The sequence below is a fragment of the Scardinius erythrophthalmus genome (genome assembly GCF_964197995.2).
Source record: "Scardinius erythrophthalmus genome assembly, chromosome: 7".
NCBI lineage: Eukaryota > Metazoa > Chordata > Actinopteri > Cypriniformes > Leuciscidae > Scardinius > Scardinius erythrophthalmus.
In genome coordinates, this window is record NC_138227.1 from 7,965,893 (window position 1) to 7,991,946 (window position 26,054).

A 26,054-nucleotide genomic window follows, 5' to 3' on the forward strand; every position below is an offset into this window, starting at 1 on the left:
AGTCGCTTTTAATGTGCATTTGAAAAAGCAACACACATCAAACATCTTTCCAAACATGAGAAGCATTTATGAACCTCTTGTCCAACAAAAGACAACATTTAATAAATCAAAGCGTTTCAATCTTCTGGTTATTCAGCTACAGATAATGTGATGGCCATAGGGATTTCCTGGAATGATGCGTGTTATCGTACTTCTGCGGCGGGGTGTACTTAGCGTATATGTATGTGTGTGTGTGTGTGTGAGACACCCTCTGGCTTTCAGATCGAGCAGCATTTACTACCGATCACAGAGCCGTACTTCACTGACAAACTGCGCATAAAATAATTACAGCCTTTACCAGATCGCGTGCGGTTTCATTTTGTTCAGTTGTTCAGTCGTGCAGCCCTAATAAAAACTAACGACCAAACACTTCAGGTTTTGGCCTAAGATCAGAGGAAAATTTAGGATTTGCTAAATTTGTCTCAGACGGCCAAATCGTGGCCAAAATTCACACAGTGTACAGTCGGCTTAACAGTAAAACTAACCTATGTTGTGAAAAGTGTTATTTATTAAAGCAGTTTTTGCATAAAAGACTCAGTTTTATTATAGTGCAAATAAGAGATTATTCTGTATACTCACAATAAAAATAAAGTGTTTTGCTTTTTGCCAAATAAAGAAAAATTAACATGATGCGATTTCTGCCTTCTCTCTGTCAGTAAACTCCCATTTGAAACGCGTTCGAAAATGATCTATAACTCCGCGAAAATTCAGTCAAACAGGCAAACAGACCCACGGGCATAAAGCTTGAGATCGCATCTTTTAAATGAAGTAATTTATATAAAAAACAAATATTCTCAGCTTCTGTAATCTGTATAAAAAGAGAGCGACTCCTGTCGAGCTCATTACGAGCTAATTCACAGTAATGTGACCACTCCCCGGGGAGCGCGTGCTATTCAAACGCAAATTCTGAGAACTATTTCAGAGCTGTGAAACGCCCACATCAGCTGTAAACAAAGCGTGTCGCGACTCCTCGCGGGTGAGACATTATAGCCTACCTTATGGAGAAAAGATTCCTCAGAACAGTGCTGATGAGGAGCAATATCTCCTGATATGAGGAGCAGATCCCGCTGAGGAGTGAGGTAGGCTGTTTTCTTTTCTCACGTGTGGAATAACGTTATGGAATAACGTTAGTGTAGGCCTATGTAAACCGCAAAAAGATGAATCGCATTTCTATAATATGACTCGCCTTTCTGTGAGATGAATGAAGGGGACATATTTGAAGACTGTTTAGCCTAAATATGAATCGCGCGTCTGTGTGTGAAAGAATAAACTGCTTTGCTATAGCCTACTGAGATGAGTAAAAATCGACTGGAATATGTTGAAATAAAATGTATTCGTATAAGCAACGTATTAAACTGCAAAAAAAAATACTATTTTTGTCAAAAATAAATTCATAGACTAAGATGTTAGATGTTCCAATGTTGGCTATATTCAAACTAATGAATACATATGATAAAATGTAGGCCTATAATCTTTTTTTTTTTTTTTTTTTTTTTACAAAGAAAGAGTACACTTGAAATATTGTTGAAATTGTAATTATTGTTGTAATTGTAACATTTTTAATAAAATAGCAAAACATATTTACAAGAGAGATGTAAGCGAAATCTTAAATGGTCAATATAAGTCTTCTAAATACATCTTTTGTCCTTGCATTGTGGCTCAGTCAGTTTCACACCTGAGTGAATGGCTCATCATTATGCAGAGTGGGTGGGACATTATAATCTAAGGTGTAAACTGCTCCTCCCCCTCGCATATTGGCTTTCCAAGCAAAACCTGTTTTACAACATTTAAATCAATGTATTTTTTTTTGTGAACGATAAAGCAAGACTATTTTTACATCATTTTGAAGCTAGAACTCAAAGGGACAACATCCATTAGTCAAAAGTCTTGTGGACACATATTTAATATGTGTTTTGTGGTCTTAATTCAGCAACTTTCATTTTCATTTTTTCCAATAACCACGCATAAACATTATTCTCTTAAAAATACAAACATCTACATACACGTTGCTCGCATATTATGGTAGCCCTGTTTGTGCTATATAGAGTGAATTTACACCTTTGCCATTAACTTGTTTATAAATTACTGAAAAAAGCACAAATGTCAAGGCATGTCAGAACATCTCAAGGACCCCAAAAACAGCTTGGTCCCCAGAGGGTTAATAATGGATTCACAGCTAAACTGATCTGATCTGAACTGAGAGAGTGAAGTGTGTGTCATTGTTCTCTACAGGTTGAGTTATTGTGGCGTCACAGATGAAGGTTTTGCTGCTCTGACTTCAGCTCTGAGATCAAACCCTGAACACCTGAGAGAACTGAATCTGTCTGGGAATGAAATAGGAAAATCATTGAATCTGCTGTCTGATGTACTACAGAATCCTCACTGTAAACTGGAGAAACTGTGGTAAGATCATATTTGACTCTCACACATGAATCACAATGTAAAGTATATTTGAAGTGTTCAGCCTCTTTCTGCTGCTGTGAGTTCAGATTATTGAGCTGTAAATGATTGAACACATGAGCTGATCCTCAATAACATGAAACTGCAGGACTGAGAGTCACACTGAAATACACACTTTCACACACAATCAACATTTCAGTCTCTTGACTTTAAGCAGACTCGAGCACGCACACAAATCCTCTTATCTCGCTGAAATCTGGACGGCTTTACAAACGGTTTGGTTTCTTACAAACGTTATTAACGTGGCTATAATTCTGAATGCTTAAACATTTTGAACATAATTATTCATATGTATGCAGTATAATAGCTACATCTCTGACGTTTATAACAAACCAAACCGTTTGAAAATCAGTAGAAAATTGAGTAAGTTATGGTTATTTAAAAGTACATGCACCATGTTATGAGTGAGCGAGCACCCTGTGGTAAGATGGCCGCCGTGTGCGGATGTCGAGCTCCATTGGCCAGCAGCGCGGACGAGACATCTAGCCTTTATATGATATCTATGGTTCTTACCAGACCACAGAGCATGGATTACTGATCCGGGTCACGGCACGTTAACAACTGGGAACAGGAAATCAACTGGTATGTTCATCTGTTTGTACAATAACAATTACAATAAACTACAAACCTCAACTGTAACAATATCTGGAAAATCTTTGTGTGTCTGCGTAGAAACTTCACCCCTACCTGTGTGCATGATGGCAAACTTGGTTTAAATAAGATACGGATTGCCAATACGTAAGTAAGAACTGTGCTCTATGAGTGAAAATTGAGCCTGTAAAAGTATTGGAACTGGATAAAGATTGTTTCCACGGAAGAACGGATTGTTTTTTTTCATGACTTGACGCCATCATTCCCAATCAACGGAACATTGACGCCACCTGTGCGGAGCTGATTGACGGAGATTGGAAACTCCGAATGACAACGCGCAGGCAGAGGGGTATGTGCAACATTAAGCTTTATTGGAAAAGCCAGAAACAGCTACATTAATGGACCTACAGTAGTTGACTGATGCATATACTGTCACCACAATATCAGCTGTCTGAAACCTTCTGTGATTGCCGTGTGGTTTACTGGATCACGCTAAAAGTGAAACAAATATGTCCATTGTCATGTCTGATGTTCGGTCACAAGATGGCGATGTTGCACTGGATTCTGAAAAAGAAAAAAGGGTTATTAAACACACTGCTAAAGGTTTGGAAATGTTCATTGAAAACTGTCAGAAAATAAGAAACTTGAAATGTAAACAAGCTAAGAAGTTAATGGAATTGCTAAAAGAGCTCATGAAATCAAAGGAGAATGCAAATGAAGTGCAATCTAACTTGGTTAAATTAATCAACATCTGTGATGAAGCCAAAAGAAACCATCCCAGATAGCACACGTACGTCGGGCCGACGTTGGCCCGATGTACAAAGTTCCATCGGCACGATGTCGCTCAGAGATCGTTTGCTCATCGGCAATATGTCTCCTCGACGTCGGCCTTTGATCGCAAATGATCTCCGGCCGATGTTTGAACGATGCAAAGCTGTAAATCTTTTGGCAGCTCTGCATGGGTTTTATAGGACCTTTATTTATAGGTCGGACCTTTCGGGCTACTCTTTACATTAGACACCATGCGCTGCTTTCATTGACGCACGCACTTACGAACACACACACACACACACACACACACACACAGAGCGGAGATCGCGCTGCAACACTCACTCACTCAGCAGCACATAAACTGTAGTCAACATTGCCCCGAGACTTAAATTGATAAAATAGCTTTGATACTGAACACATGCAACTTTCATCCCTCAAAATGGCCATATTCAAGAAAAAAAAGTGGAGTAGTTTTACACTTCCATCTTACCTCGCACTCTTTCAAAGTTAAACTGATGAAACACATGCTCTGCTTCTGTGAACAGTAAACCCCGCCTTCTATGATTTGATTGGCTATCTATTTGGATGGTCTCTGTAAGGTAGACCAGCCTAAAATGTAAGTTTTAAACCTTTTTGCCAACCTAAAAACAGAGCGGAGCAAGAATTTCCAATATTGAATTTCCAGTTTGGCTATTTCTAACTATTGACATACTATTGTTATTATTGACGTATAATTATACACTGCAAAAAATGCTTTTCTTACTTAGTATTTTTGTGTTGTTTCCAGTCCAAATATCTAAACATTCTTAAATCAAGAAAAATAACATAAGAAATTCTATTTTGTTTTCAGATAAACAAAGTAATTTAAGTAATTTTTGCTTAAAACAAGATAAATTATCTGCCAGTGGGGTAAGAAAAAATAATCTTGTTTTCCAATTGAATCAAGATTAATTTTTCTTACCCCACTGGCAGATAATTTAGCTTGTTTTAAGCAAAAAATTACTTAAATTACTCTGTTTATCTGAAAACAAAATAGAATTTCTTATGTCATTTTACTTCTCTAGTAAATGCTTCTTGATTTAAGAATTTTTTGTTATTTGGACTGGAAACAACACAAAAATACTAAGTAAGAAAAGCATGTTTTGCAGTGTAGGACTTGTCCCCCTCAATGTCTATGTACCAGTGGCGGCTGCTGGTCTTTCAAAGAGGGGAAGCTCATTTTCGGCCTACATCATAAAAATTATTAATTTATTTATACGTAAATTCTATGTTCCTTTTCAAGAAAATGCTCTGTGAAAAATGAATGTAATCATATAATAAAGGTATAAATAATAATATAATAAAGTATAATAATAATGTTACTAATAATAATATATATTTTTTATTATTTAAATAATTATTTTTGAATTATTACTAATAATAATAATATAAAAAATATAATAAGTAATAATATAATAAAGGTGTAAATGTATAATTGTGTGAAATGTATTATAAAAATTGGCTAGCAATTTCGACAAGCAAATACCAAGAAATAGATTTGAGCAGTTTATCTTTGAAAAATCCGCGATGGGACTGAGCTCGAACAGCTTCAACATCAGCGACTTTTTATTGTATGAAATCGCTGTCAATCAAAAGGAGACGCAGCCTTTCGACAGACCCTCCAATCATCATGCGGAAGCCCGGAGTCCAGGCCAGCCCACTCCCCGTTCACCCCCAGAGAAGCTGAGCTTCCATGGGCGGGACATAATCGCAGCATTTATCCAATGACCGTCTAGTTTCGAAGCGCTGAAAAAAACTGTTCGAAGCAGCCCCATTGAAGTCAATGGAAGCTGGGCTTCAACAGGGAAATGCACTGTGACGCTACGGGAATGTATGAGAAGGAAATCGAGTCAGCCGACCTGTAACTGATTCTGAACGAACTCGTCTTTGAGACGAACGTTTTCTAACGCATTTTAGTCAATAATATGTTAATACAATAGTACATATTTGACCATTCATTTTTTGACATTATAAGGGAAGCCGAGCTTCCCTTGCAGTCTTAAAGAAATCGCCACTGCTATGTACATATACAGCCCTGGAGTTACTTGACTATCCAATATGAAAAAAGTAGGCTATACTGACATTGAAAAATATCTTCTTAATTTTGTGTGTAACTGTCTCTAGTATAATGAACAGACACAATTCAAGTTAAGACATTTTAATGACACCAGAAAGAACTCCAGGAGAAAAGGGATCAAAAAGGAACAGCAACAATGTAGAGAAGGATTCTTCCTGGCAACCTGTAACAGAGTGAAAAACAATGAGAAAAAGCAGTTAGGACTAAAGCTAAGAATAAAATTGTCATTACACTGGATAATATAATTAAAAATCTAACAACAATCAAAGGTACATCAGCTGGCAAACCATTTAATAGTTTAATAGGTTTAATAGTCTATTTAAAGGGAATGATTGTTGTGGGGAGTTTGCTCAAACTATGGCAGCGATACAGCGAATAGTTGTGCTAAAAGACGGCGCCGTCCGCGGAGTGCTTTCAAAGGCCAGTGAAAGCAGACTGTCAGTTAAATTGTAAGTAGATGCTAACTGTTTCTCATGGGTTCGTATGGTATTTTAAACATTTACAGGGGTAAGTCTGTGATTTTATTGCCATCCGAATCCATAATGTCAGTGTTTATTTTCACCCAACCCGCGTACATTTCTTAATTGCTTTTATAAAGAACACCGCTTTCTCAGTTAACGCAGTGAAGCAGCCCCTGCACAAGTGAATAATTGATTCTCGAGCCATCGATATCAGCAGATTCAGCAGCATCGCCACGGGTAGCACTGGGTAACGTCACACGTAAGAAGGAATATCTTTAGCAGCTTTCTAAGGTATACACGCCGGAACACGCCTATAAATGGTATACCTTTAGTTAAAGGGACACTTCACCCATTTGCATTAAGCTTTGCATTGTTAGAAACCCAGTCATACTATTGAATGGTCGTGCAACACTCTCTCATTTTCCCCTGAGACGGGAGAAATCTGTTATTTACCTCTTACACTTCCTCCTACAATGACGCAAAAATCGTCATTTTGCGTCATTGTAGGAGGAAGTGTTAGAGGGGGGGATTTCTGTTAAGACTACAGACACTAGTTTCTCATCTTTCCCAGGGTGGGGCGCGCTCACGCTACAGACCTATTACAGATCATTGGGTGGGACTTTACTCTCTGAAACTGAAAGCAATATCCTCCATCTTGTTTGAAGCTAAGCTAACAGGCGCTGTGGAGACAGATGTAAAGTTATGACAATAGCGGAGGAGAGTGCTCAATATGATATAGAAGAAGAGGATTTCGGAAGTCTGATGCTTGAATCAGGTGTTTGTGGCTACCTTTACAAGCCGCATTATAGCGAAGAGCAGCCGAGGCAGAAGACCTGCCTGCCGCGGACGAGGAGCCCGGACTGGCTCGAGTTAGGGCGGACTGGTGGCGCCGGTGATCTCACAATGCAGCTACGAACCGCTACGAACACAGAGATAGAGTCCGCCTGCGGCAAAGAATTTCAACGATGACAATTTCTCCTGGACGAAATCTCTGAATCAGACGAGGACACGGACGTTTGTGTTGAGAACTAGTTTCGCACCGCATATGTTCTGACTGAACATCCAGGTACCATGCAATAATTCACCTTTTCGAAAGAAATACAAACGAGGAGTAATGCACTATATGAGTTCGCCAACTAACTAGACATTTTGTGTGAATGTGAAATGAATTTCAAGCTCTGGTAGTAGCTAGCCTTGTAGACGGAAGAGTGATTTCTCTTATAGGCAGATATGCGCTTTCTGGATTAGTGGGAGTGGCTTGCGGAGCTGTGCAATGTGGTGCATTGTGGGAGTTGTTGTCTTTCATACAAATGCGTTCTGAAGTTATTTTTTGTCTTTTCTCGGTCACGAAGGCACCAAATTCAAAAATTATTTTACATTTCGACTACATATATGACCCACTTTAAATAAAAAACAATGTTCAAATGGGTGAAATGACCCTTTAAGTTATACCTTAAGAGTCTTCGTAGCATGCTAAGAGACAACGCTATCGGGAAACCCAACCCAGGTGTTTATGAATGAGACACTGAATTAATTGGTTTTAAAAGTGTTTGAATTAATGATTCAATTGAGTATCTTTTTTTTAAATAGACTGAAACATGTTATTCTGATGTATGTTATCGTGGTCTCCATTTTAAACAAAACAAAAATGATTTTAAACCAAATAGATTCTCAGTTTATCCTGAATTAGGAGCCGTTCACATATCGCGTTTAAAAACGTGTGGAAAGCGCTCTCTCCTTTCTACAAGCTCTTGCGCTCCCATGGCGTCTGTCGTTGCTATGCAACCATGAACTGCGCTCTCCATGATGACGAGGAAGTATCAGCAAAGGATTAATTGATTTCTAGCCCTTGCATTAGCTTTACTACTAGATATATTTATGGAGATGAGAAATAAAAACTCGCCCTGTACAGCTATGATCGGCTGTTCGGCCGAGTTTTCCATGTTGTTACGGAAAGGCCAAAGCTGATCGGTTGGTTTTTGTCACATGACCTGCGGTGCGCTTGTGGCATTCTGAAAAGTTGAGATGTTTTCATCTCGCTGTGGCATATGCGTGCCTGGAAAAACGAGCACGCCGCATCGCATGCGCGTCACTTCTATTATGGTATTACACTTTTACTATGGTTTGTTTGGGTTCATTCCAAATATCAACAGTTTCCAACAGCGTTTTTGAAATATTGCTTACCCCACCTTAATATCTGGCAGTTTTTTTATGTCCATCTATAGTTGCCATCATCTGAAGTCTTCACAAGTGAGGCTGGATCCAAACTGGAGCTGCTATAATCTCTAGTGAACTTGCTGAGCATCCTGAGATAGAAACAGGGAAGCAACAGGAGAAAGATTAGCATAGCTGCAGTTCATATTATTTCAGGCAAAAGATGATCATGTGCACTTTTTACTATTTCATCACATATTAACTGTAAAACAAGATTATGAGATGTGTTAATTGAATGCTTGGCTAAAGCAGGGCTCCAGACTAACTTTTTTTATTAGGAGCGCTGTAGCCCCTGACTTAAAATTTTAGGAGCGCAAGCAGAAAATTTAGGGGCACATCTTAAATCACCTTGCAATGCAATTATTCACATTTTCCCCCAAAATAACTGTATTACTGACAAATGCTTTGATAATAAATAGCCTTAACGTACAGAAATTACAATGTGCAGTTTTATTTTAAGTTCACAGGGCTCCAGACTAACATTTGAGGGCAGCGGCACTAAGTTCTACAGAAAGTATTTGGTAGCACTGTGGGATGACAAAGCACTGAGCTTAATTTGAGGTGTATAGATAAAGTTAACTTTAATTATTATCATTCATAATGTCTTAATATTAATTCAAAAGCAAAATGAGTGACAAAATATATATTAGGGAGTGAAAATAGCCAGTAAGTGTCCTCTGCAGCTATGTTTACAATAGTAATTTAATCTTTATCTTTTTTTTTTTTTTAAATAAGTGTGAGTTTCCCTACTTCTTGAAACTTTTAGTTTTATAAATAGGTCTTTAAAGGATGAACAAAAAATGTTTGGTCAACACATTATTAAAAATAACATTTAAATATGATAATATAGTTTTGAAGTGCTGGAAAAATATGTGTAGGCTACTGTTATAACCACAGTATACCATAGTTACAGTTAGTGTTACTACAGTAAATCCAAGGTGATTGTTGCTAATCTGTGGACCTAAAGCCTTCAATAACTTGTTCGCTCATTGCACATGTTTCTCCTGGTTTCCACGTCAGCGCTGTTTGATCTTATATGGTTTATAACAGAGAATTCTGCGTCAAATCTGAATGTTTCTCACTGGATCTCGCAGCAATGTTATTAATTCTGTCGCGAACTCAATGGATTTCTTCACTGGATCTCCACGATGTAACTGTTTCGCGTGATCGCGATTGGCCCGCGACTGGCGAGGAGCTCTGCGCTGTCTATTATTGGTTCGAACTATTAAACGGTCTGTGAAGCAGAATGAGTGCTGAGTAGCGCAGTTTTTTCCACTTTCATTTCGTTTTTATTTATTAACATGTCACGGCATACTCTATGCTTGAGGCTGAGATTGAGTGTTTAAACTGCGAAGTGCCTGCACTGTCTGCAAACTTCGTTTTCCCCGCAGTTCTGGGGTAGCCACTGCAACATTCGCAGCTCATGGAGTTCATCTCCTTACAGTACCTCAACCAGCTGAATTCTCGTAGCCAGTCTTCCCGAAAATAGTGGGTTCAGGCCTTTATCACCTTACAAACCTCTGACTCTGAATCATCATCATCCGATTGTGTCTGTCCGTGACATTGATATTTGTCTCCGTCTCCTTCCCACGGACGTTTACGCGCGCTCGATTATCTCTAGGACCCTCCCCCTCCACACATTAGCCAGTTACAGTGGCCATTCCCTATTCTTCTCACACTCATTGGCCTGCCACACATTCCAGATTCATTGACGCGCCCCTTCCACGTTTAACGTGAAAAAATAAAAAAATAAATTACTGGTCGCACATGTGCGACTGGGTGTAAAATTCAGTCGCACACTCTCAAATTTTGGTCGCAAAATGCGACCATTTGGTCGCAGTCTGGAGCCCTGTAAAGAGTTGTGTCTTTAGTCTAGATTTAAATTGGGAGAGTGTGTCTGAGCCCCGAACATTATCAGGAAGGTTATTTATGAAAGTAAAAGAGTAGCAAAACTCAAGAGCATAAAGATGTGAATTTGAGAACTTGTCCCCTGTAAAATACAAGTCCAAAGTTGAATTTAGAGATTTGCACTTGCAGAACGTGACTTAACGCATAGACAGTGATATTAAAATAAATAAATGATAACTCTGTAAACACCATACTAATTAAAAATAGACTACTATGTACAGTTAAGCGTTTTCCTCACATAGAAAACTGGTAGAAAACACTTAAAGGTTGCATGGTATGAAAATTTCACTTTATGAGGTTTTTTAACATTAATATGAGTTCCCCTAGCCTGCCTATGGTCCCCCAGTGGCTAGAAATTGTGATAGGTGTAAAACAAGCCCTGGGTATTCTGCTACGCCTTTGAGAAAATGAAAGCTGGTAATAATCATACATTTTTCTTGAGCGTCAAATCATCAAATTAGAATGATTTCTGAAAGATCATATGAAGCTGTGATGCTGAAAATTCAGTTTTGATCACAGGAATTAATTACATTTTACAATATATTCACATAGAAAACAGTTATTTAAAATTTGTTATATTATTTCACAATATTATTGTTTTTAATGCTGTCTTGGTGAACATAAGAGACTTCTTTCAAAACATAATTTTTTTACCAACACAATTAGTGTATGTTTGACATTAGTGTATGTTTGAAGTTTTACTTACTAATCATATGGTTCATAGCGCCTTAGAGATGATGATCAGCCCAACTCTGCTACGGTGGAGGCAAGGGCATCAACATTGAAGGATCTAGGAACACAACACACCATTTGTCACAGAGCCAACAATATTATTATATAATGGCAGGTTTATTACAAGTAAGAAGCTATAGCTAAGCTATATTATATATAAGCTACAGCAGAGGTGAAATGCTTTTCTGAGATGAGTTTCTGAATCTATTTGACCTGCATCTGGGCATGGAGTACCTACGGCCTGAGGGAAGTAGCTTGAACTGGCAGGACAAAGGATGACTAGGGTCAGCTGCAATCATAGACTGTAAAAAAATATGGACGTAGTGTCCGTGACGTCACCCGTAGGTTTCTGAAGAGCATTTTTGAAGCCTAAAGTGGGCGGAGCCATCCGTCGCCATCTTGGCCTTGCGTCACTCCCGGATAACAGAAAATAGGCAAACAGGCGGGGCGTGAGTGGAGCTGAGGAGCCTGGCCTGGCCATAGATATGAGCCTGGCTATCTGAAATCACCTAGCTCGACGTGATCGAGTTAGCTGATGATGTAAAGCCAATTAAAAGTTCCTGTTTTTGCCCTTCGAAATATTATAATAGTTAAATACATGGCTACAAGTGAGACTGTGTATTACTTCGAGAGTGTTTGTGTGTGACAGTGATATTTATGTGCATAACGTTACATGTCAGTCACTCTTTCATGGTCCGTCAGCGCGGCATCGCTCAAGTTCGTAGAGAGCTTATTCAGTCCATTTTAAATTCTGATTTTGGCCGCCTCTCAAATGGGTTAAACCGTTAAACCATAGATATATTGCCTTTGAAGTGCAAGTAAATGCGCTAGAAAATCCGCGCTCATTCATGGATCGATGTGCATTTATTGCACGGACGGAGAAAGCGCCGACGCCTGCATGATTTCATCTGACGGTCACGGTACATAAGCATATTATAATCCATCTGTTCCGTGAGAGCAGAACAAACGAGCCTTTATTGACGTTTTAAATTTGAAAACCCCAAAAAGCAACGGAATTGTCTGACATCCATTAGTGCATGTTCACAGAGGAAAACAACTGAAATACAGCGCTGGTTGTTCTCTCAAACGATACTCGACGACAACGACTGAATCCAAAGACGTGGGCTTTGTACCCAAGTATTAAATTGTATGAAATAATCCCGAAAAAAAGCACAAACACCGCAGAGAAGGCAAGTTCAGCAGCTAACATTTGCTGAGGTGAAGTGACGGCTAGTAACAGCAGACAAACAGCTAGCATTGACATCAGCGGGAATCCACCTGTCACTCAAGTGGCCACACCCTTAAATTTAAATATTAATCAACTAAACGGATGAGTTATAAATAAATTCACCCCCCTCACAGTTGTTATGAAGGGCAAAATTAGCTGTATAGACCAAAGCCACAGAGAGAACCAGGCTGTAAACATGTTTTTTTTCTGCTGTAAAGTTGGTAATTTTAACATGAGGGAGATACAGATTTGACTCACTTCTGCAGCAAGGCCAAGCGGCCAGTTAATGAATTGCAGTTTAACTCACTTCCGTGTTGGTTTCAAGAGAGAGACGGGGAGGTTGCCGCTTGGCTGCAATAGATAGTGCCTTCTTTGCCACTCTGTTGGAGTAGCTGCTAAATGTGTGAGAGAGGGGGAAAGTTAAAGCCTGCAATCTTGCTACACGTCCTAACTCTCTAATCGTTTTTTGTAGGAACCAAACCAGCAGATAAAACAGAAGGTTAAAACAGACTGAATAAAACAAGAATAAAACATTCTCATCAAAGTGGGGTCAATGTTAAAATTCCTCAGTCTACGGTAAAAATACATTCGCTGCTGGGCTTTGGCACAAACAGCATCAGTGTGTGATTCAAAACATAGCTTACTATCAATTATTGTGCCAAGGTTGTATTCTTGTATTATCTCAATAGGTTATGATAGTAAGGGGAAGAGGGGGCCTCTGTTTCCTAAAATCAGTAATTAATTCTTTAGTTTTGGATTTCCTAACGTTACCTACCTACCTGTATTTCCTACTTCTCCAGCAGTAGCTTTCTTCAGAAATGTTGAAGTCGTGGAGCTTTCCCTCTGTTATGGGTTATTTTGTTGCTGCTGAAATCACAGAACATTTTTTTTAATCAATATTTGTTTACCATTGATCTAGTTTCAACCATGTAACTTGTGTAAGTGTAAGTTCTCCATGTAAGTGACGTCACCGATTACATACGTTTATGTTTACGTTTGTGTAAAATAAATTAGCTCACTTCCAAGTAAAACCTTTACAAAACCTCTCATATACACATAAGAGGTGATTAAAAGCCCAAACTTTCATAAACAAAAGCTCAACCGAGTTAACGTTAACTTAGCTTAACCAGAGACAATTTATATGGCTTAACTTAGCTGCTAACGTTACCTTCTCTGAAAACGGTTGAGATGCTAACGGACTTTTTCCGAAGACACAAAGCCATGTCTATAAAAGTAAATATTCAACATAAGCGTATCAATTACAAGTAAGAGAAGTGTCAAGAACAGTTGTGTGTATTATCCGTGTGATTTTAGAGACTTATATCACCTGAAAGCAGTGAATTTGAAAACAACAGCGAGAGAGGGAGTTTTCCTGCTTACCAGTCGCAGTGGTCCCGCGGCGTTTCCATGGCAACTCTGCGCCGCGGCCGCTCCAGTGTTTGAAAGCGACTTGAAAGTTCACAAGCACAACGCGACATCGGCCTCCCGTATAGTGGGCCGACCTAAAGCCGACGTAACGGAGCTGGGAAATAGAGCACTGACTGACAAGAGATCTGCCTACGCCTGGCCGACGCCTTTGCGATGTTATAGGGAGGGAGGCCGACGCTCGATGTTGGGCCAACGTCGGCCCGACGTACGTGTGCTATCTGGGATGAGTCATTGGTGAAGTTACCACTGCCTGAAAATGAACTTGAAAGGCAAAATCATTGGTTTCAACAAAAAATGGAAACTTTTGATGGTTTTATACAAGATGTAAATGTGTGGTTGTCAGAGGTTGGGTGGCATAAAAAACACACCATTGCTGAAAGTGTAAACACAGATGACATTGGACCGGATGACAGTGTTTCTAATGTGTCAAAACATAAATCAAACCACAAATCAAGTTCTTCATCACGTGCATCTTCAACATCCTCTGCTCGCATTAAAGCTCAGGCAGAAAAGGCTGCTCTCATGGAACGGGTTGCCGCTCTGCAGAAAAGGCATGACCTTGAGGCACAGGAAGAACAACTGAAAAGGAAGAAAGAACAATTGGAATTAGAGACTGAACTGGCAGCAACCACTGCAAAAATTAATGTACTTGAATCAATGGGATCAAGAAACAGCTCAAGAGTATCTGATGGGATGAACTCGTATTTGAGAAAAGGAACTGCTCAAAAGGAAACGTCAGTCAAATTAAATCCACATGCAAAGACCTACCTGATCAAGTGCAACAAAGACAGAATGTGCGGATGGGAACTGAATCTTCTTCCCAGCAACAGGTTGTTCGACCAAAGGAAAGAGCTGATGGACCATCTGCTAGAGCTCAGCAAATGACTCATCTAACACAACAACCTGTATTTAAAGATAAAAATCAAGGTGATATCTATCACATAATTCAAAGGCAAAGTGACATCACAGCTCTTCTCACTCAACAAAATCTCTCTTCTACTTTACCACCAAGAGATATTCCTGTTTATGATGGTGATCCATTGCAATATGGAGTTTTCATCAGGGCATTTGAGAGAGGAGTGGAAAGAAAGACCGATGACTACAGTGACTGTCTGCATTTCCTAGAGCAATACACCAGAGGGTATCCAAAAGATTTAGTCCACAGCTGCCAACATTTGCCTTCAGCTGAGGGCTATAAAAGAGCAAAAGATCTGCTTAAAGAACATTTTGGTAATGAACATAAGATTGCCACAGCATACATGGACAAAGCATTTGCCTGAGTGGCCAGCGATCAAGCCAGAGGATGTGAAAGCATTGCAAGCGTTTTCATTATTCCTGAGAGGTTGTTGCAATGTAATGCGACAGCTCACCTATATGGAGGAGTTGAATGTTGCTTCCAGTATGAAGACCATTCTTCTGAAGCTGCCTTACAAGCTCAGAGACAAGTGGAGGAATAGGGCATGTCAGCTCCAAGAACAACATGGACGTCGAGCTAGTTTCTCTGACTTGGTAGACTTCATAGAGAGACAAGTGAAGATATTGTCAGATCCACTTTTTGGAAATATCCAGGATGCTAAGACAATTACATCTGTCAAAAGCTCCACCTTTGTCAAAGCAAGAGAAAAGCCGAGACCAAGAGGAAGCAGCTTTGCAACTACTGTAACACCTGTAGAAACAGAAAAACAAGAAACAATTACAACAAATGGAATGAAGAATGTATCTGCCACTAATTCTCAAAATTGCTGTTTGTTCTGTGATAGAGGTGGTCACACATTGGTGCGGTGTCCACAAATCAGGAAAAAGATGCACAGGGAAAAAATAGACTTCTTAAAGAAAAGGGGAGTCTGTTTTGGATGTTTGAAGGTAGGACACATGAGCAAAGACTGCAATAGTCGTCTGACTTGTGACGTGTGCAATAAAAATCATCCTGAAATACTTCACATTGAACAAAAGGACATTGGAAAGAATGCAGAACTGAATGAGAAATCAATTGGGAGCAATGCCGTTCTCTCACCTCATACATGTGGGCATATTGGGGCCGGTGAAGAGGCCTATCTCTTCTCTATCGTTCCAGTACAAGTAAAGACTCCCAAGGGAGACACAGTGTTGCAAACTTATGCATTTTTGGATCATGGAAGCTCATCTACATTCTGCACAGAAAGCTTGATGAGAAGATTGAATGTTACAGGACAAAAGGCAAGCATTCTTCTGCGTACAATGAACCAAGAGAAACCTGTGACCAGTCATCATATCTCAGGTTTAGAGGTATCAAGTCTGGACAAAAATGATTTTATACAACTGTCCAATGTATTTACACATAAGACCATGCCTGTTTCCAAGCTCAACATTCCAAGAAAAGAAGACCTGACTCAATGGCCTTACTTGAAGGATGTCAAGATTCATGAAATAGACGCCGGTATTGACCTGCTCATTGGCACAAATGCTTCTAAGGTATTGGAACCTTGGGAGGTGGTCAATAGCCAAGGGGATGGACCATACGCTGTGAGGACCCTACTGGGGTGGGTCATCTATGGTCCCTTGAGAGGAGACAACAACGTCAGGGATGAGAATGGCTGCCCTGTTGCTGCTGTCAATCGAATGTCTATTGTGAATCTAGAGGAGCTACTGGTTAAACAATACAATCATGATTTCAATGAAGTAACCAGCAAGGAAACAGAGGAAATGTCCAGAGAAGAGATTAAATTCTTGGATATGGTGAATCACTCAATAAAAATGACAGATGGTCACTACTGCCTAGACTTACCTTTCAAGCAAAAAAATCCCAGCATGCCAAATAACCGTTGCATAGCAGAGCAGCGCATCCAAAGCCTGAAACGCAAGTTTGGTAAAAATGAGATGTTTCACAATGAATATACAACTTTTCTCAAAGAAATGATCGACAACGGCTATGCTGAAATGATACCAGTAGATCAACTGAATCGTAATGATGGGGAACTCTGGTATATCCCACATCACGGGGTGTATCACTCAAGGAAAGGAACCTTAAGAGTGGTCTTCGACTGCGGTGCTGGCTTTAAGGGAACATCACTCAATGAACAATTGCTTCAGGGTCCAGATCTTACCAACTCACTCATCGGAGTACTCATCAGATTCAGACAAGAGCCGGTTGCCCTAATGGCTGACATCAAAGCAATGTTTCACCAGGTCAAAGTGTCAGAAAAACATATAGACTATCTGCGATTCCTATGGTGGCCTGATGGTACGGTGACCGGGAGGGGACATGTTCGGTTCACTTATTTTTGTCGTGGCCACAACATATAAACTCGTGGGAACGTGATATTAAGTCGTGGGAACGTCATAATATCTCGTGGGAACGTCATATTAAGTCGTGGCCACGAGATCATTTTGTTGAGGTAACGACATCATTATGTCGTGGCCACGCGATCATATGTTGAGGGAACAATATATTTTTCTCGTGGCCACGACTTCATATTTTGAGAGAACGACATCTATTTGTCGTGGCCATGAGTTGAGGGAGCCACAGCGGCCAATAGGCTACTGTAACCGTACCATAGCATAGACTGGGCTACAGCAGAGATGGAGATAACAGAAGAAATAACATTTTACTTTAAGTTAGGAATGTCATATAAAGATATAGTGCGGTCTTTGGCATTAAGACATGGGTACGTTGTAAGTGAAAGACACATGAAGCGCATTCTTAGACTTTTTTGTCGCACGCATATTTAGGGACCGTCTCAAAATTACATGCGACATTGGCATAAACGTTTCTAACTTCAATAGCATTTGAAGACAATGACTTACAGTCATAAAACCAACTGTACATTGTTCACCCAGGTCTCATGTATGATGCACACCTTTTAGATTTTTGATATTTATTTAAATAAACTGCTAAATCAAATGCAAATATTGCTATGTAGCCTAGGCCTATTTCACTACTGTATGGGATCATACACAAAATATGACAATATTTAAAGCTCAATATCATTTGAAGACAGTGACTTACAGTCATAAAACCAACGGTATATTGTTCATATAGGTCTAATGATGCACACCTTTAATATTTTTGATATTTATGACAATAAACTGCTAAATCATACGCAAATATTGCTATGTATTTCACTACTGTATGGGATCATATACAGAATATGACAATATTTAAAGCTCAATATCATTTGAAGACAGTGACTTACAGTCATAAAACCAACGGTACATAGTTCATATAGGTCTCATGTATGATGCACACCTTTAATATTTTTTATATTTATGACAATAAACTGCTAAATCATATGCAAATAATGCTATGCATTTCTCTACTGTGTGGGATCATATACAGAATATGACCATATTTAAAGCTCAATAGCATTTAAAGACAATGACTTACAGTCATAAAACCAAATGTACATTGTTCATGTAGGTGTCAGGTAGGCCTATGTGGCAGTGAAATACATAGCAATATTTGCATATGATTTAGCAGTTTATTTAAATAAATATCAAAAATCTAAAAGGTGTGCATCATACATGAGACCTGGGTGAACAATGTACAGTTGGTTTTATGACTGTAAGTCATTGTCTTCAAATGCTATTGAAGTTAGAAACGTTTATGCCAATGTCGCATGTAATTTTGAGACGGTCCCTAAATATGTGTGCGACAAAAAAGTCTAAGAATGCGCTTCATGTGTCTTTCACTTACAACGTACCCATGTCTTAATGCCAAAGACCCCACTATATCTTTATATGACATTCCTAATTTAAAGTAGGCTAAATGCTATGGTACGGTTACAGTATTGGCCGCTGTGGCTCCCTCAACATAACTCGTGGCCACGACAAATAGATGTCGTTCTCTCAAAATATGAAGTCGTGGCCACGAGAAAAATATATCGTTCCCTCAAAATATGATCTCGAGGCCACGACTTTGCATCGCGTGGTCATGTCGTTACCTCAACAAAATGATCTCGTGGCCACGACTTAATATGACGTTCCCACGAGATATTATGACGTTCCCACGACTTAATATCACGTTCCCACGAGTTTATATGTTGTGGCCACGACAAAAATAAGTGAACCGAACATGTCCCCTCCCGGTCACCGTATGATGGTGATGTGCAGCAGGATCTCGTCGAATACCGGATGAAAGTACACCTCTTTGGAGCAGTGTCATCACCGAGTTGTGCAAACTTTGCACTAAGAAAGACCGCTGAAGATAACAAAGCTCACTTTCCAGCAGAGGTTACAGACACCGTAAAGAACAACTTTTACGTAGATGATTGCTTAAAATCCATGTCCACAGAACAGGACGCTGTTCTTATGGTAAGAGACCTGACTGCTCTCTGCCAGAAGGGAGGTTTCGTATTGTCAAAGTGGATCAGCAACAGCCGTAAAGTATTGGCATCCATTCCACAAGAATACAGAACCAAAGAGACAAAAGAGTTGGACTTGGACAGGGACAACCTGCCGATGGAAAGAGCACTAGGATTGCACTGGTGCGTTGAAACATATGTGTTCATGTTCAGAATTACTGCACAGCCACGAGCATACACCAGACGTGGCATCTTGTCTGTGGTTGGCTCTGTATACGACCCTTTAGGATTCCTAGCACCATTTATTCTGCCAGCCAAACTGATTATGCAGGAACTCTGTAAAAAAAACCTTGGATGGGATGAAAACATACCCCAAACTGTTTCTCAGCAGTGGACAGGATGGTTGGCAGATCTGAACAAGCTGACAGAGTTTAGAGTGGACCGTTGCATGAAGCCCACAAGCTTTGGTCAAATCAGAAATGCAGAGTTGCACCACTTTTCAGATGCAAGCGAAAGTGGATATGGTACGGTTTCATATCTTAGACTGGAAAACAAAGACGAAGAGGTGCATGTTGCTTTCATGATAGGGAAAGCAAGAGTATCACCATTAAAGCAAGTAACGATTCCCAGATTGGAGCTCACAGCTGCAGTTCTAGCTGTCAAAGTTGACAGAATGCTTCGGAAGGAATTACAGCTTCAGCTGAACAAATCCATCTTCTGGACTGATAGCACAACAGTGCTGAAATATATCAACAATGAAACCAAACGTTTCCGAACATTCGTAGCAAATAGGATCTCCTTTGTAAGGGATACTACCGATGTGTCACAATGGAGATATGTTAGCACCAAGGAAAATCCAGCAGATGAAGCCTCTAGGGGGCTAACAGCAAATTGCTTCTTAAGCTGCAAAAGATGGATCAAGGGACCAGAGTTTCTCTGTCAACCAGACAGAGAATGGCAGAAACCTCATTTGGAAACTGTAATCTCTGCCAATGATCCGGAAGTCAAGCAAGACATCACAAGCAACCTCATTGTTAAAGGTCCATTGAACCCCACCAGCTCTCTGATAAGTTATTTCTCTTCATGGAGAAGTCTGATGACAGCTGTAGCTTGGCTACTTAAAGTAAAAACAACTATCTTACTGCTGACTAGAAAAAGAAAGGAGATTCAGACTGCTGCGAGTAACTTTAAAGATGAGTCCAGCCAACTAAAGGAGATGCAAGCTTTTAAAGCAACACTCCAAAGACAGTGTTTAAATCCTGAGGATCTGATGCATGCAGAACGTGCAGTTATTTCTTTCAGTCAAAGACAAAGCTTTGAAGGAGAACTATCTACGCTAGAGGCTGGTAAAATTGGAGTCAAAAGAAGCAGTAATCTGTACAAACTGGACCCGGTGTTGGATGATGGACTTCTGAGAGTAGGTGGTCGCCTGAGTAGACTAGCGATGCCTGAAGAAGCCAAGCATCCAGTTATTCTCTCGAAAGACCTGCACATATCCACACTATTGCTACGACATATCCATGAACAACTTGGCCACGGTGGAAGAAATCATATGCTATCTCGACTCCGTAAAAAATACTGGATTATCAAAGCTAACTCAGCAGCAAGAAGGATCATAACAGATTGTGTTGTGTGCAAACGACAGCGGGGAAGAGTTGGAGAGCAGAAAATGGCAGACTTACCCCTGGAAAGGATTCTACCAGGCAAGCCTCCATTTACAAATGTTGGAGTAGATTACTTCGTTCCTATAGAGATCAAGAGAGGACGAAGTCTTGTTAAAAGATATGGCGTAATCTTCACCTGCATGGCAAGCAGGGCAGTACATCTAGAAATCGCATATAGTCTTGACACAGATTCCTGCATCCATGCATTACGAAGATTTATTTGTCGACGAGGTCAAGTGTTGTCTTTAAGATCAGACAATGGCACAAATTTTATTGGAGCTGAAAGAGAACTGAGAGATGTATGGGAGCGTTTGATCCGCATGGTTCGAAATGTACTGCACTCTGTTCTTAGCCAACAAGTTCTGGATGACGAAGGGTTGCAAACTTTAATTTGTGAAGTTGAAGCAATTTTAAATGATCGACCCATTACAAAGCTTTCTGAGGACCCAATGGACCTGGAAGCACTCACCCCAAACCACCTTCTTCTGTTGAAAACCAAGCCAATACTACCGCCTGGACTCTTCGTAAAAGAGGACTTATACCTAAGGCGCAGATGGAGACAAGCACAATACATGGCAGATCTCTTCTGGAAAAGGTGGACACAGGAGTACTTACCTTTAATCCAAGAACGTCAGCGGTGGTCAAAGGTAAAAAGGAACTTTGCTCCAGGTGACATAGTTGTGGTGGTTGACTCCACTGCACCACGAGGCTCCTGGTTAATGGGCAGAATACTGGAGACGAAAGCAGATGCACAAGGCCTTGTGCGTACCGTTCGGCTTCAGACAAAAAACAATATATTGGAAAGACCAATAACAAAGATATGTCTGATTAAAGAGACTGAGATTGAGAAGGACTGATGGTAAAGACCAGATCCCACCATGTGCCATGTTCTGGACACCTCTGGCCCAAACAAAAATAAAAAAAGTGTATAATGTATATAGCTCCTTTCATTATTTTTTGGTAATTGTTATTTGTTATATAAGACAATTAGGGGCCGGTGTGTTGGAGCCATTTATGTTTATTGTTTGCATAATATTTTATTTTGTTTGGATATATTTATATTTATATTCTGGACACTGGGTGACAGTGATTTGATGCACATGGTTGTATAAAAGGGGGCATAGGTGACAGGAAGTGATAGCCACAGGTAGGGGGAGCACACACAGTTCTTACCAGACCACAGAGCATGGATTACTGATCCGGGTCACGGCACGTTAACAACTGGGAACAGGAAATCAACTGGTATGTTCATCTGTTTGTACAATAACAATTACAATAAACTACAAACCTCAACTGTAACAATATCTGGAAAATCTTTGTGTGTCTGCGTAGAAACTTCACCCCTACCTGTGTGCATGATGGCAAACTTGGTTTAAATAAGATACGGATTGCCAATACATTACACGTGATTCTAAGTGTTGTAAGTATAAAATAATTTCAATCATGACAACTCTCGGATAGTTTTAGCATGTTATTGAATATGGTAATGTTAATGTATTTGGTCTTGGTGGATTAGATCTGCTACACTGCTGTTGATTATTACTATTACAGAGCAAGTATGGACTCGCTACTGCTAATAGATACACAGATCATGTAAGATATGCGGCTGCTGCATAAATAATATACATAAATCCTGTAGCAGATCTAGGCAGGTGGAGCTGGGGAGGAGGAGGGGTTCAGAGGAACTTCAGGACCAGCTTACAGCAAACAATCAACCAGACCATTTAAATGTTGAGCAAGTGATCTCATTGGCTGCAGGATCAGCAGAGGCCAATCAGCTTGTGCCTTGCAGTAATGACGTGACTTGAAGATTGCATGTAAAAGACCATCAGCCTGCGCCCTCTAGAGTTTCATGACTGATATGTTTTGTAGATGCGTGTACGTACCATCCTGGAGTTCCTGTGTTTCATGATGCTCTGAAGGTGAGTGCCTGATTGTGGATATATTAAGTTTTTATTTTATTTAATTTTTATTCTAGGCCCTGTTTACACCTGGTATTAAGATGCGTTTTGGTCGATCGGATCGCAATTAGACAAGGGAGATTCCCATTTACACCTGGTGTTTTAATCCGTCACTTTTGTCCACTTTCAACCACTTCTGTCCTGATTTCTTCGAGGGGAGGGTCTTTGAGGAGGGAAATGGATGGGCCTTTTCAGATCTAATGGATGAAATAAGCTCAAGCAATTTACTTGTGAACATGACTGGAGATGATGGAAAAACACTGAGAGCATCAGCTTTAGTTTCTGCTCTGACAGGCGTAAGATCAGTTATGTTAAACATATGTATGTTTGCTTTGTATATTAAATAATAGAATGTGTAGTATGTGTGAAGTATGTTTAAAGTGAAAATATTTTATCTGCCGCTGTGTCGTTCCTGTTAATCAACAAAAGATGCCGATTTATTTTCTACTGCAGGACACAGAGCTAGAAGACATTCACAAGGGGAGAAGATGAGGATCTTAACTATCGGTGAAGATGATGTTGCCACTATCCACTCAAACCCAAATATAAGATGCCTCTCTGTAATACTGTAAGAACAGATTGGGCTGGATAATGTGCAAGAACTTTGCCACAGCTATTACTCTCCACTTTGGCTTGTTTTATGCCCTCAATGTGAACTATTCTAAATAATAATATACACTTTTGACAAAATTAAAAATTGTTTATTAGTCTTTTGATTTAAAGTGCTCAGCAAGAGTCCGGGCCTTCAAAAAAATTATTGTTCAAGTAACTGCAATCCATATGGATAATTATAAGATTGAGCATTTATTTACTCTTATTTAGTGCATAGTTTTTTATGGCTTCCTTTCTTCTCTAGAACATAAAGATATAAATGTAAACCATGTTTTATAAAAATGTAACCCATATAATTTAATCCATGTCTTCTGAATACAATCAGATATCAAGATTTATAAAGAATTGGTAGTTTATTGTTTACTGTTTGTCCCAAAACTGTATTACTTAAGAAAATACAAATTAAAGCTGCATGTTTTTATGTGTCTTGCACAGAAGAAAATGAGTCCTATGAGTTTGAGACAGAAAAAAGTAAATAATTATGATTTTGGGGTAAAATATTCCTTTGAATAAAAAAAAGAAAATTCTTGTCATGATGACAGCTAATTGAAATGACATTTTTATTTGCCTTCAACATGCTTATGAATAAATTTTTGTTAACATTGACTCACTGTTTTCAGTTTTTGACTTATTATAAATAATAATAATGTTATTGTAAGTTTCCAGCCGTAACATATCATTACTTAGTACCAATCCAAAAGGATTTTTTTGTTCACTCAACTTCAGACATTGAGTTCTACAGACAACATTTTTTGAATTGGCTCAACTTAAAAAGGTTTGTTAAAAAATAGTTGCACCTCTCCAGAAAACTAACAATCTTAAGTTAACCCAATTAAATATTTTTGTAAGACTTACAACTTAATTTCAGTCAGTATAACTGTTATTTACAAAAGTTGAGTAAACAAGAAAAAGACCTGGTGTTAGGCCCAGTGTTGCCAACTTAACGGCTTTGTCGATAGATATAGCGACTTTTCAGAACCATTAAATGACTTTTTTTCAACAAAGCGAATAGCGACAAATCTAGTGACTTTTTGGACAAACCTTAGCAACTTTCCAAATATGGGCAGTACTGCAAATGTGAGGTCTTACTACCCCACTGCAGCCACACCTCTCTCTGTGTGACTGCGTGACTGATCACTTATCAGCTTCTCCTTTGTTTTAAATTCAAACCATTTAATTTGACTGTTTTTTTTTTCTTTCTTGTCATGCCATTATATTACTCACTATAACAGGGCTTTAGTTCATTCCGGTTTCTGAACTCTCCGACTTCAGATCGTATATTAGAGACTGTACAGTGTACTTATCCAAACACAACAATAAACTTCCTCAAACTCATATACACATACAAAAGCGCATACACACAATATAAATTCAACTCTATTAAACACATACACATAATATAAATATAAATATAAAAAGCACATATATACACAAGTAAATATAAATACAAATACACGCAGATAGAACATTACAAACATTTAAAATAGCAAACACGTCACACTGATATATTCACAAAAGTACAGGAAAGAATGGGAGTTAATCCATTAATTTTAAGGGGTGGCTGAAGCCCTATGTGGGCAATGACACAAGGGCTTACTGTCTGTACTGCAAGACAGAATTTTGTGCCAAGTTGTCGGATGTTAGAAAGCATGCATCATCTCAGAAGCACAATGAAAAGTCCAAGCCCTTCAATCAATCCAAACAAACCACATTACCATTTGCTCCAAAAACGCAGACTCTTGCAAACAGGCAGAGGAAACAATGGCAATGGCAATTTAAGAGCACTGTTCCTTTCTGTCTTGTGACCACATGTGTAAGGCATGCAAAGCTACTTTTTCAGATTCCAGTGTGCCCCAACATTTTTGGATGCACCAAGTGTACCGAAATGACCATATTTCATTAAAAGACTGGTGGCTGATATTGGTGACCGCAAATACAGCCTCCTTCTTGATGAAAGCACCGATGTAAGTGTCTCAAAGTACCTTGGAATCGTAATTCGGTAATTAATTTGAGTGAACGCCGCGTCTCATGATCCTGTTTCTCTGAACTTCAGGTTCCGTTCAGCTGAATTATTGTTTGTCATTTCCATTCAGAGTCAGTGGTGAAGATCAGATTCTGTTTCAACTGTTCAGCTTCATCATGGATGAAACTCAAACATCCAGAGATGAAGATTTTTATCCAGGTTGCAGGTATTTTGAATAAACTCCAGATTAAATCATCTTTAAATTATAGGCAAGAAGATGTTTTTATTAAGTTAAAAACTTTAATTGTATTGAAAACCATTACACCAGACAGTTTTTTAATTAAAATACCTTTTAAAAACTTATTGTCACGGTTCATGAATTCACTGTCTCTTTCTCGTCTCGTGTGATTGTTGTTGTGTGTGTGAGTGTGGGTGTGGTCACTGAACTCTACCGCTGATCTGCGGCGTCAGCTGCATCTCATCAGCGGCGTCAGCTGCAGCTGATCAACGTGCCTACTTAAGTTCACAGTTTCATCTTGTCTTTGTCAGATTGTTGTGGAGTATTCCTGTGTTCATTCCCGTTCCTGTTTCTGTCTGGCGTCGGTGTATTCCTGTTGGATTGTTCTT

At 39.4% G+C, this 26,054-nt stretch overlaps 1 protein-coding gene and 1 long non-coding RNA gene across 17 annotated transcripts in view; one reads left to right on the forward strand and one right to left on the reverse strand.

Moving 5' to 3' along the window:
* LOC308693928 (NACHT, LRR and PYD domains-containing protein 3-like) overlaps positions 1–26,054 on the forward strand; it is a 53,034-nt gene that overhangs the window by 18,618 nt on the left and 8,362 nt on the right. For 6 of the 16 annotated variants that reach the window (XM_081371092.1, XM_081371100.1, XM_081371098.1 and 3 more), the window contains 2 exons: positions 2,272–2,442; positions 23,306–24,071. In XM_081371092.1, the coding sequence (XP_081227218.1) occupies positions 2,272–2,442; positions 23,306–23,318 (184 nt within the window). In that variant the 3' untranslated portion in view covers positions 23,319–24,071. Of the gene's footprint in view, positions 1–2,271; positions 2,667–22,763; positions 22,814–23,305; positions 24,072–26,054 lie in introns of those variants that run through there. The other 10 variants (XM_081371101.1, XM_081371102.1, XM_081371095.1 and 7 more) reach the window with 3 other exon arrangements.
* Positions 6,043–14,173, reverse strand: LOC308693950. Its single transcript, XR_014030526.1, has 6 exons — positions 13,901–14,173; positions 13,300–13,387; positions 12,828–12,915; positions 11,267–11,350; positions 8,628–8,744; positions 6,043–6,140 (listed from the first exon to the last, which is right to left on the reverse strand). It is a non-coding gene; the product is annotated as an uncharacterized lncRNA (long non-coding RNA).